Source organism: Phoca vitulina, unplaced genomic scaffold (assembly GCF_004348235.1).
Source record: "Phoca vitulina isolate PV1807 unplaced genomic scaffold, GSC_HSeal_1.0 scaffold89, whole genome shotgun sequence".
NCBI lineage: Eukaryota > Metazoa > Chordata > Mammalia > Carnivora > Phocidae > Phoca > Phoca vitulina.
Genome location: NW_022589792.1, coordinates 2,482,580 through 2,493,980, shown reverse-complemented (window position 1 = coordinate 2,493,980; position 11,401 = coordinate 2,482,580). Strand labels below are relative to the sequence as shown.

General features: G+C 53.6%; 1 protein-coding gene across 1 annotated transcript; it reads left to right on the top strand.

Annotated features, from left to right (window-relative positions):
• The first annotated feature begins 2,420 nt into the window (after positions 1-2,420).
• On the top strand, positions 2,421-10,249 carry FARSA (phenylalanyl-tRNA synthetase subunit alpha). The gene is made up of 13 exons (XM_032396113.1): positions 2,421-2,601; positions 4,656-4,793; positions 4,877-4,975; positions 5,060-5,178; positions 6,107-6,199; positions 6,283-6,411; positions 6,488-6,603; positions 8,177-8,261; positions 8,356-8,455; positions 8,547-8,715; positions 8,820-8,897; positions 9,052-9,166; positions 9,858-10,249. Exons 1-13 carry the CDS (start codon positions 2,455-2,457, stop codon positions 9,994-9,996), a joined length of 1,527 nt encoding a protein of 508 aa, XP_032252004.1. The 5' UTR covers positions 2,421-2,454; the 3' UTR covers positions 9,997-10,249.
• The last annotated feature ends 1,152 nt before the right edge of the window (positions 10,250-11,401 follow it).

Here is an 11,401-nt window from a genome sequence, read left to right as displayed (position 1 = left end):
AGTAGGAAGCCTAGAAGGCTAGAAGATGTGACTATTGGTTGTGGCTCCTAGAGTCTGGTAGGGTTGTTCCTCTAACTGCAGCCTCTCCTTTAAACCCCCCTCAGCCGGTAAAGGGGTCGCTGCCTGTGGTCTCCCACAAACGGCCTGGCTTTTGCAACTAAACGGCTGAAGAGGAGAGGAGGGGGGTTCCGTTGGAGAAGAAAAAAACGAGACAGATGGTGGGGAAGATAAAGTCCAAGGGAGATGGGCAGGACCCCTGAGTCTAGAGTCTTCTGAAGCCAGAGGCACGTGACTGACAGTGACTGACACCATCTCCCTGCCCCCCCCCCCCCCCTCAGCTGCAGGAAGCAGGAAGCAGGTCTGGGGGGTTTCCCAAATTCTAAGCAAACAGGCCATGGACCTGTAACATGGAGGTGAACTCGGGAAAGGGGGAATCCTGGCAAAAGAGTAGGGGAAGGGGTGCTTCCCTGATAGTGGTGGGGACTCAGAAAAAGGAGGAATGGGGAGTCTTGGAGAAGTTGGGGTTCTGCCCCAGACATATCCAGTATCACCCAACCTGCACTCCCTCATGAGGAGCCCCAATTTAGGGTGATCACTCCTGGCCTGCCACTGACCCTCCCAACTTCCCTCCCTTCCACCATAATGTCACGCACACATGAGCTTGGTGCTTCCTGCTTGAGGGTAGACACTGTGACTGTTTTACTCACTTCACCATCCGCCAGTGTCTCTTGTAGCACCTGGCACAAAAGAGGCTTAAAACCTACTTGCTGGGGCGCCTGGGTGGCTCAGTCGTTAAGCGTCTGCCTTCAGCTCAGGTCATGATCCCAGGGCCCTGGGATCGAGCCCCACATCGGGCTCCTTGCTCAGCGGGAAGCCTGCTTCTCCCTCTCCCACTCCCCCTGCTTGTGTCCCCTCTTTCTCTGTGTCTCTCTCTGTCGAATAAATGAATAAAATCTTTAAAAAAAATAAAATAAAATAAAATAAAACCTACTTGCTGTGTGACAGAAAGAAGGAAAGACTCTTGGAGGAATTAAATAAACTAAGACAAGGGAAGTGTTTTGAAGCTAAGAAGGGACTTGGAGATCCACATACTGAATTTTTATAAGGACCTCACTGTAGGGTCAGGATCGGGTGATCTTAGTGACCCCACTTTTCAGGCTCACATAATTGTGATGGTTAAATGAGTAAAGGTGTTCTGCTTACGATAGTGCTTGTCACATGGTCCACACTCAATTTAGTATTAGCGAGTATGCGTATGTGTGTGGGCAGTATTTCACTTAAATCTCACAATGACCTGGGCTTATATCATCTCTATCCAGGCAAGGAAACAGGCACAGAAAGATTAAACGACTTGGCTGAGTGGCATAAATGGGATTAGAATCTACTTGCACTGTCTAATCTCCACTGGCCACATGTGACTATTGACCATTTGAAATGTAGCTGGTCCCAACTGAGATGTGTCATAAGTGTAAAATACGCATCAGATTTTGGAGACTTACTATGAAAAAAGAACATAAAATATTCCATTAGTAATTTTATAATATTGAAATGATAATTTGGACATATTAGGTTTGGTAGATTCTTCAAATTAATTTCATCCATTTTGTTTTTAACATTGCCACTAGAAAATTTAAAATCAGATTTGTGTCTTGCATTATATTTCTACAGGCCAGTACTGATTAGGGTCTCCATTATTGCCCTCACATTGATCTTCTCAGAGCATGCAGGGATTGGAGTGGGATCTGAAGTGTTTATAGTTTCTGACACCATCTCTACCAACTGCTTGTAGAACCATGGGGAAGTCATATCACCCTCTGAGCTTCCATTTTCACAACCGTGAAAGGGGGATTATATTAATATTTACATCAAAGTTTTGGAGAAAATGAAGTAACACACCCAAAGCACTTAGTACTGGGCAGAGGACACGAGATGTCCATACAGGTTAGCTGCTATCTTGACTATATTATTAGGTGAGCCCCTCTCCCCTTTATAAATAGGGATGGTCCCTACCTAGCCTCCCTTTAAAAACGTAAAAGTCATTGGTATTAGCGGAATGACTATCTCTGGAGCCCACCACCTACAGCCCTCCTGCAGGCCAAGAGCGAATCCCACAAGGGCAGAGGGCTCCTAGGCTCAGAGATAGGGAAGTCCAAGGTCACATCGCCTGCTTGCTGGAAGTGGGGCTAGATGAAAGTTAAAACAGCGCTGCGATTCTGTCCTTGGGGTCTTCCATTTGGCGTCTCTGGTCAACCAGACACAACTAGTCTAACTAGGGCGGAGGCGGGCACTGACTCTCTCCCACCCTGTAAGTTTCAATCGCCACACTGAAGATGGCGTCATCCTGAGCCTCGCCACAGGACCGCCACACTCAAGATGGCGACACTCTCCCGGCGCCGGTTCCGGTTCCGGTTGTTCAGGCCCCGGCGGGACACGCCGAGCACGCTGGCAGCAGCCATGGCGGACGGCCCGGTGGCGGACGTGCTGCTCCGGCAGCTAGAGGCGGCCGATGGCGGCCTGGACAGCGCGGACTTGGCAGCTAAGCTGGGCGTGGACCACCAGGCCGTTGTGGGCGCGGTGAAGAGCCTGCAAGCGCTGGGCGAGGTGAGTCGGCTCCGTGATGCCGGGCCTCCTTGCTTTTGCACCTGAAGTCCCCTTGTCCGAAGGCCCTGCCTGCTGAAGAACCCTTCGGGAGTCCAGCCTGGGGTGCACAGGCAGGGAGTCGGCAGCAAGTGAGAGCCCAGAAGCACTGACGTTCTGCGCTCAGTGAATGTCCATTGAGACATGGTAGGCATCAGGGAGGGCACGATGGTGGACAAGGGAGACCCGGTCGCTGCCCTCAAGAAGGAGGTTGCGGTCTAATGAGGGAGATACTCAGGTGACTCTCAGAGCGATAGAGGAAGTACAGGGAACCCAGAGGTGACAGCTGGCCCAGGCTTGGGAGTCAAGGAGAACGTCCTGGAAGAGGTGACGGCTGAGTCGGGCCTCTGCGCTGAGGAGGAAAGCTCCAGGGAACAATGGCAGGAACGGGAAACAGGTGTAGAAAGGCATTAGTAGAGCCAAAATTTGCAAGGCCTTGTAGGTCTTTATCTCACGGGGGTACTGGAGAGCCATGGCAGGAGCTGGAGGCAGTCAGATGTGTGTCCTGTCTGCATCACTTTGGGAAAGGATTGGCAGGGGCAGGACTGGCGGTGAGGGGAGGAAGGCAGAGGTTGGCACATCCCCAAGCTAGAGGGCCTGGTGTCTGGTTGTAGGGAGGCAGGTGGAATGGAGAGAGGATTCAGGAGAGGGAATGAAAGGAGATTTCATGGCAAGGCGGGAGAGCAGGGATGAAGCCCAGCCTTTTTGACTTGGACAAATAAAAGGTGATAGAGTCATAGGAGGAAGATTCGGAGAGGCCTGTGGGCCACCCAGGAGGCTGGATCCTTGGGGCTACAAATCAGAAAACATAACTGGGCTGCATATTCATCAAGCTCATGTTCTGTGCCCCACTTTGGTCTTGGCTTTATTCATCATCTAGTCCTTGTCATTACCCCGGGATGGTAGCACTGATATCTCCGTTTTGCAGACTGGACACCTTCTGAGCACTGGTCAGTAACTTGATCAGTGTCACTAGAAGGAACAGGCAAACGTGGATTTGAAATTAAGCGTTCAGGCTGCAGAGCCTGAGGTCATCAGGGCAGAGAGGGCCTTGGGTGTGAGTGTCAGTACCTTGGTTGATGTGAAATTGACTTGTGTTGGTCACAGAATGTTAAATAGTGGCTATTTATTGTGGCTCGGCCTAACACAGTGATGGTAACGTAACAGTCTATGTCCTTTCCATATGTTAATTCAGTAATTACTCAAGAAAACTTCTTGGGGTAGAGCCCATCACACCTTTCTCTTGCTGATAAGAAAACTTGTTCAGGGAAGTTAAGCAACTTTGCCGAGTTCACACAGGGAGTGAGGAGCAGAGCTGGGGATTAGAGTGGAGAGGGAGCTAAGTCCTGTGGGCCCCACCCAACCTTGCTCCTCTGTGCACGACCTGAACCCATCCTCATCATGGAGCCTTGGATCCTTGTGTGTATTGGGGACCTGGAGGCCCTTTGCTGACACGCTGGGCACTGAGATGCAAACACGTTAAATGTGGAGACAAATCAGTTCACTTGGGGCCCTAAAAATCTTTCTCAGGTTCAAAAGCAATAGAAGGAACTAATTTTCTGCTAGGTACCATTCTTAGTACTTTACTTCACCCTGGGAGATGTGAGCCGTCTCTGTCATTATCCTTGTGTCACAGAAGGGAAACTGAAGCTTGGCGAGGGGTACTCACTCAGCTGGGAAGTGGTGCAGCTCAGATGTAAAGCCGGCTTCAGGGACACCTGAGTGGCTCAGTCGTTAAATGTCTGCCTTCAGCTCGGGTCATGGTCCCAGGGTCCTGGATCGAGCTCTGCATCGGGCTCCCCACTCTGCGGGAGGCCTTCCTCTCCCTCTCCCACTCCCCCTGCTTGTGTTCCCTCTCTCACTGTGTCTCTTTCTGTCAAATAAATAAATAAATAATCTTTAAAAAAATAAATAAATAAAGCTGGCTTCAGGCGCTGTGCAACCCAAGTGCTGTGGTGAGGGCGTGCTTGGCTCTGAACCCTGTCTCTGCGGGTCTTCCCTCCCCCATTTCCCTGCAGATCATTGAGGCTGAGCTGCGCTCCACCAAGCGCTGGGAGCTTACTGCTGAGGGTGAGGAGATGGCCCGGGAGGGCAGCCATGAGGCCCGGGTGTTTCGCAGCATCCCCCAGGAGGGCCTGGCCCAGAGCGAGCTCATGGTAAGGTCCTAGGGGCGAGGCCTAGGGAAGCGATGGGGCGAAGGGGCCCTCATGCTCCGCTCACTGTGGCCTCGCTCCCCCAGCGACTGCCCAGCGGCAAGGTGGGCTTCAGCAAGGCCATGTCCAACAAGTGGATCCGTGTGGACAAGAGTGCAGCCGATGGGCCCCGGGTGTTCCGAGTGGTGAGTCCCTGCAGGCGGGGGTGGCAGGCGAGCAGGGGGGCCCCCGGCCCTCTCAGTAGCCTCTCACACCCGTCATCACGGCAGGTGGACAGCGTGGAGGATGAGGTGCAGCGGCGGCTCCAGCTGGTCCAGGGTGGGCAGGCTGAGAAGCTGGGTGAGAAGGAAAGGAGTGAGCTCAGGAAGAGGAAGCTGCTGACTGAAGTGTGAGTGGGTGCCCTCCCTTTCCGTCCCATATCACCCACTTGATCCTAGGGATTGGGGGGACGGAGTCACCCCGCCCAGACTGGGCCACAGTGCTGTCAGTGTCCTCCCAGCTCTGCTTTACCACGTGGTTGTCAAGAGCTCGTGCCAGGCTCATGCCACCTCAGGGCCTTCGCTTATGCCGTGACTTCTGCCGAGAATGGTCTTCCCTTAAGCCAGGCTTGGGCATCAAACCTCTGCCTGTGTGTCACCTTAAAGAGGCCATCCTGACACCCCCCTCTCCCTTTGAGTTCCACAAAAGCTGCTCGCTTCTACTCTCCATACCAGTGCCGTGTTTATTTCCTTTACAGCTCTGATTTCAGTGTCTGAAATTTACTGAATGGCGGGACCTGGACAGGCCTAGGGCTCTTCTCTCACAGGGCTGATGTACCCTTTGAGCAGATACCGAGTGGCATAACGGTTATGAGGACACAGGCTGGAGGAGGGCTGCCCAGTCCAGGTCCTGGCTCTGGCACTTACTAGTTGTGTGACCTTGGCCAAGTCGCCTGATCTTTCTGGGCCTCAGTTTCCTCATTTGTAAAATGGCCTCTTTTTCACAAGGTAGTGGGATGATTTCAGTGGAATAGAGCTTGCCGGCATGGAATAAATCCTTAAGAGTCTACCTATTATTCTTGCTCAGTTGTATGCTTAGTACCTTGAGTAGACCCTGGCACATAGTAGATTCTCATTAAGTATTTGTTAAACGAGTAAGTGAGCGACAGAGGGATGTGAGTGTGGGCTAAATAAGAGGATTTCAGGTGATGATGAATGTCAGGAGGAAAATAAAGCAGAGTGAGTTGGTGGCTGGTGTTGGGGTCAGCATCAGCTGGGAAATAGGGAAGCCTCTTAAAGGAGGTGACAGTGGCGTCCCCTCTTCCTCTCTGGCCGCAGGACCCTGAAGACCTACTGGGTGAGCAAAGGCAGTGCCTTCAGCACCAGCATCTCCAAGCAGGAGACAGAGCTGAGCCCAGAGATGATCTCCAGGTAGGGGGTGACCCCAGGAATGGGGCAGGTCGAGGAGGAAGGACAGCCCTCACCAGGCCCACGTACCTTGCATCCCCCAACAGTGGCTCCTGGCGGGACCGGCCCTTCAAGCCGTACAACTTCTTGGCCCATGGCGTCCTCCCAGACAGCGGCCACCTGCATCCTCTGCTCAAGGTCCGCACGCAGTTCCGGCAGATCTTCCTGGAGATGGGGTGAGCACGGGGCCGGGGGTGGGGCTGGCCCAGCCACTGGGCACAGGCAGGGCAGTCAGGCCGCATCTCCCTCCAGGTTCACAGAGATGCCGACTGACAACTTCATTGAGAGCTCCTTCTGGAACTTTGATGCACTTTTCCAGCCCCAGCAGCACCCGGCACGTGACCAACATGACACCTTCTTCCTCCGAGGTGGGTGGAACTGGCCGCACCATCCAGAACTTTTTGGAGTGTCCTACTCAGTTTACAGAATAAACCCCATCCTCGGCGTGGCCAGCCGGGTCGGTGTGAGCCGGTCCCGGCGACCTCTGTGACCTCCTCCCATGTCCCCTCCTGCCCACTTCATGGCCCGTGCCTGTGCTGCCGGGCAGTTCTCTGCCAAGAACCATCCTCTCCCAGATCTTCAAGGCTGGCTCCTCCCAGATCGTCAAACCTCTGCCGACAGGTCACCTCACAGAGGCCACCTTGACATGCCCTTACCCCCCTGAATTCTAAAAGTCCCTCATCTCTAGTCTTCAAGCGTGGTTTCTGATTTTTCCTTTCATTTACTGTGTTTAGTACTGTCTGAAATTGAATGACTTTTCACAATGGTTGTTATTATCTAACACCCACCGCCCCCGCCCCGAGGCAGGGGAGACCAGGGGTTGCCGGTTACCTGGCCTGGCCAGGAACAACAATGGCATTGTTACCATTGTCATGGCATCCAAAACTTACTAAGTTCTCACCATACACCAGTCTCTGTTCTAATTCCCCTGCCGACTATGTAGGAAGTAGCACTGTTCGCTCTCTTTTACAAAGGAGGAAACTGGGGCTCAGGGAAGGAACATCACTTGCCCTGGGTCACACAGGTTAAACGTGGTGGAGCTGGGATTTGGTGTCAAGCTTTTCAGATGCACCAAAATTAATGTTTCTGGAAAGGGATCTTAAGAATTCACACATTCACGCAACAAATGGTTGCTAAGCCCCTCCTGTGTACCAAGGTCTTTGTTAAACATCTGGGTTACAGCCCTGAATGAAACATGAAGTCCTTGCCCTGGTGAGACCTGTGTCTGGTGGGATAGATATTTATTAAATCCTGAGTTGTATGCAAATGCAGTAATGCAAGATGGCAGTAGACACAGTGGAAACTGGCGTGAAAGGGGAAGAGGCTGTCAACTTAAAATCAAGTCTTTGTTTACGTAAAGGCCAAAGGAGGTAAGAGAGAGAACCATATATGGGAAGGAAAGTTACAGGAGGGAAAGGCCTGTGCAAAGGCCCTGAGGCTGTAATGTGCCTGGTATGCTCACAGATAGCTGGGAGGCCCTGTGACTGGAGGGAGTGAACAACTAGGAATGGGCAGTGACAGGACAGGGTGGCCAAAGAGAGCTTTTTTTTTTTTTTTAATTTTTATTTATTTGACAGACAGCGAGAGAGGGAACACAAGCAGGGGGAGAGGGAGAGGGAGAAGCAGGCTTCCCGCGGAGCAGGGAGCCCGATGCAGTGCTCCATCCTAGGACCTTGGATCATGACCTGAGCCGAAGGCAGATGCTTAACAACTGAGGCACCCAGGCGCCCCCAAAGAGAGCTTTGTCTCCACCTCCCGCCCCCACACCCAGGGAGATGTAGGGTTCTGGGCAGAGGGAGGATGTGACTGACTTGGGTGTTCCTGGGCGCCCCCGGCTGCTGTGGGTGGCAAGGATGGGAGCTGCACATGTTGCTGTCCTCAGTGCAGTGGCTGTTTGAGAAATGCTCCTTGACTGACCAGATGATGCTCTGTTTTGCCCAGATCCAGCTGAGGCCCTGCAGCTCCCAATGGACTACGTCCATCGGGTCAAGCGGACCCACTCTCAGGGTGGCTACGGCTCACAGGGGTGAGGCAGGACCAGGACTTTGCGGTGTAAGCGGGGGGAGAAGGTTGGGGGGTCTGAAGGCCACAGCGTGGACTTCCTATTTGTTCTCCTGAAGGTACAAGTACACGTGGAAGCTGGAGGAGGCCCGGAAAAACCTGCTGCGCACGCACACCACGTCGGCCAGCGCCCGTGCCCTCTACCGCTTGGCCCAGAAGGTGCAGCTCAGCCCAGGCAGTGGGGGAGGCAGGGGGCTGTCCTACTGACCTTCTGACCTCCTCCCGGGCCTGGCCCGCCTGTCACCCCCAGAAGCCCTTCACACCAGCCAAGTACTTCTCCATTGATCGCGTGTTCCGAAACGAGACCCTAGACGCCACACACCTGGCCGAGTTTCACCAGATTGAGGGCGTGGTGGCTGACCATGGCCTCACCCTAGGCCACCTCATGGGCATCCTGCGGGAGTTCTTCACCAAGCTGGGTAGGCAGGCAGGCTGCGGTGGGAGGTGCTAGCGGAGCCGTGGGAGGATGCCATGCCTCCAGGCTTATCCTCCACCCCTCTGCTCACTCGCCTCCCCTGCCCAGGTATCACCCAGCTGCGCTTCAAGCCGGCCTACAACCCCTACACGGAGCCCAGCATGGAGGTGTTCAGCTACCACCAAGGTCAGGGTGGAACCTGGCACTGGGACGGGGAGGGATGTCTCAGGCTGCCCACAGCTAAGCCTGGGTCCCTGTCACTGCCAAGCCCACTCCCAAGATCACTGCCAGACCCAGTGTCATCCACACAACCTGCCCTATCCTTTTCCCACCCCTATAGGCCTGAAGAAGTGGGTGGAAGTCGGGAATTCTGGGCTTTTCCGCCCTGAGATGCTGCTGCCCATGGGGCTCCCCGAAAACGTGTCAGTCATTGCTTGGGGCCTCTCCCTGGAGCGGTGAGTGCCAAAGCCACTTAGGGTGTCTGGCTGTCACACAGGTGACTTGCTGGGCATGGGGGCCTGCAGACCTTCAGCCCCATCTGTCTGTTCTTCATTCGACAAGCCTTTTAGTGAGCGTCTGCTATATGCTCGGTCCTGTGCTAGGAGTAGGACAGCACACATCCCTGCCTCTGCGATGCTGGGCTCGTAGTGCAGTGAGAAAGATGGCAATTAGCAAGACAAATAAGTAAATTGAACAAATGAAGTTCAGAGTGTGTCTGCAGCCAGCAAGTGCTATAGAGAGAACACAGTAGGGAGGGCTAAGGAGACAGGGTTGTCAGGGAAGGCTTCAAGGAGGAGGTAGTACCCGAGCAAAGACCGGAGGCGGGTGAAATCACGGGTAAGCTGGGGGCACATCTGCGGAAGGGTGTTCCAGGCAGCGGGAACACCCAGTGCAAAGACCAGAGGCAAGCATGTGTGTGATGTGTTTGGAGAACATGGAGGAGGCCAATGTGGCTGGAGAGGGGGAGTAGGTAGAGTGAGAGGAGATGAGGGTGGGGAAGTGACAGGACAGATCACTCAGGACCTTGTGAGCCCCGGGAACAACCTGGGCTTTTAAGGAGGTGGGAACCATCAGAGAGGGCCTGATCAGAGGAGAGCGCGACCTGACAGAGTGTTAAAACTGTTTTCCTCCCCCCGCCCCACCAAGCCCAACAATGATCAAATACGGCATCAACAACATCCGGGAGCTGGTGGGCCACAAGGTGAACCTGCAGATGGTGTATGATGGTCCCCTGTGCCGCCTGGACGCCGAACCGGGGCCCCCACAGACACAGGGCGCCGCGTGACATGGACCACCCTGGATAGCCTGCCTTCCCTGAGCCCCAGCTGTCCAGCCCTCTAGCATCCCTGCCAGTGACCCCCTTGTATTTATAAGGCCTCTGTGAGGCCATCCCCCTCACCCCCACCCCTCGTATCTCTTCCGTACCTGCCCCAAGGTCCCAGGGGCAGGGTAGCAAGTAGCAGGTTCAATCTATGAAGGTGGGCCCTAGGGAGCCCTGCAGGCCAGCTGCTGGCTAATAAAGTGGGCAGTTGTCCTCATATGGTGCCTTTCCTTAGGGATGGAGGAGTGCTAGAGCCCTGGGTGTGAGGAGTGGTGGGTTAGGGGTCCTGGATCCTCGGGAGCTCCTGGCTTGCCTGAACCAACCCCTTGGGGAAGACTAGCTCCATCAAGCATTTACTGATCACCTGGTGGTGCCAGGCTCTCCTCTAGATGAACAGAAGTCCCCATCCCTGGGGAAGGGGCATATGGGAGGGGAAGGCCAAGGCAGGTGCCACAATTCCCCCTGGGAGCCAGGCATGGTGGGGTGACAGCGCGGGGGGACAGCTTTAATAAAACAAGTTTTTTTTTTTTAAGCGTTTCTTTAAAGCTGCCCCCTTCCCCCTTTTAAAAAAAAAGAGCAATTTCTGGTTCACAGCAAAATTGAGTGGAAGGTATAGAAATTTCTCATATACCCTCTGCCCCCACACGTGTACAGCCTCCCCACCATCAACATCCCCACCAGAGGGGTGCATTTCTTACAATGAATGAACTATATAGACACATCCTAATCGCCTCCACTTCATGGTTTACGTTGTGGTTCACGCTCTGTGTTGGACATTCTCTGGGTTTGGACAAACGTGTAATGATGTGTGTCCGTTGTTCTGGTATCACAGTATTTTCGATGCCCTAAAAGTCCTTTGTGCTCCCACCCACTCATCCATCCTCTCCCTGAAAAGCCGCTCTTTTTTTAAAAAATGGTCTCCTGAGAATTTCACGGGAGCTCAGAGGAGGAAGATGAGTAGGATAGAGCTTTATGAACCCACGTTGAACGTGAGTGGGATCTCTATTTCTGTGAAAATATTTTAAAGCAACTCTCAGTCTCCATGTTGCTCACCCCATGTCTTCAGGGTCAGCGCACTTTTGGAAACGTAAACAGTTCTTCTAGAACCATGAGGTCACCATTATAGCCAGCACAGTCGGCAGCTGAGGCTGTGGGCTTCTCTAGGCCCTGGGTGTGGGGGCACCAATCTCCCAAGGGCTACTCGGTCGATTTTTTTTCTGTATGTCAAATTAAATAATTCAGTCATACAGAAAAATACTCATTCTTGCAACAAATGTGCACCTCCTGAGTGCCAGCAGCATGCAAGCCGAAGACTCAGCAGTGGGCAAAGCTGACTCAGGTCCCTGCCCTTGGGAGCGGACCTGGGGGA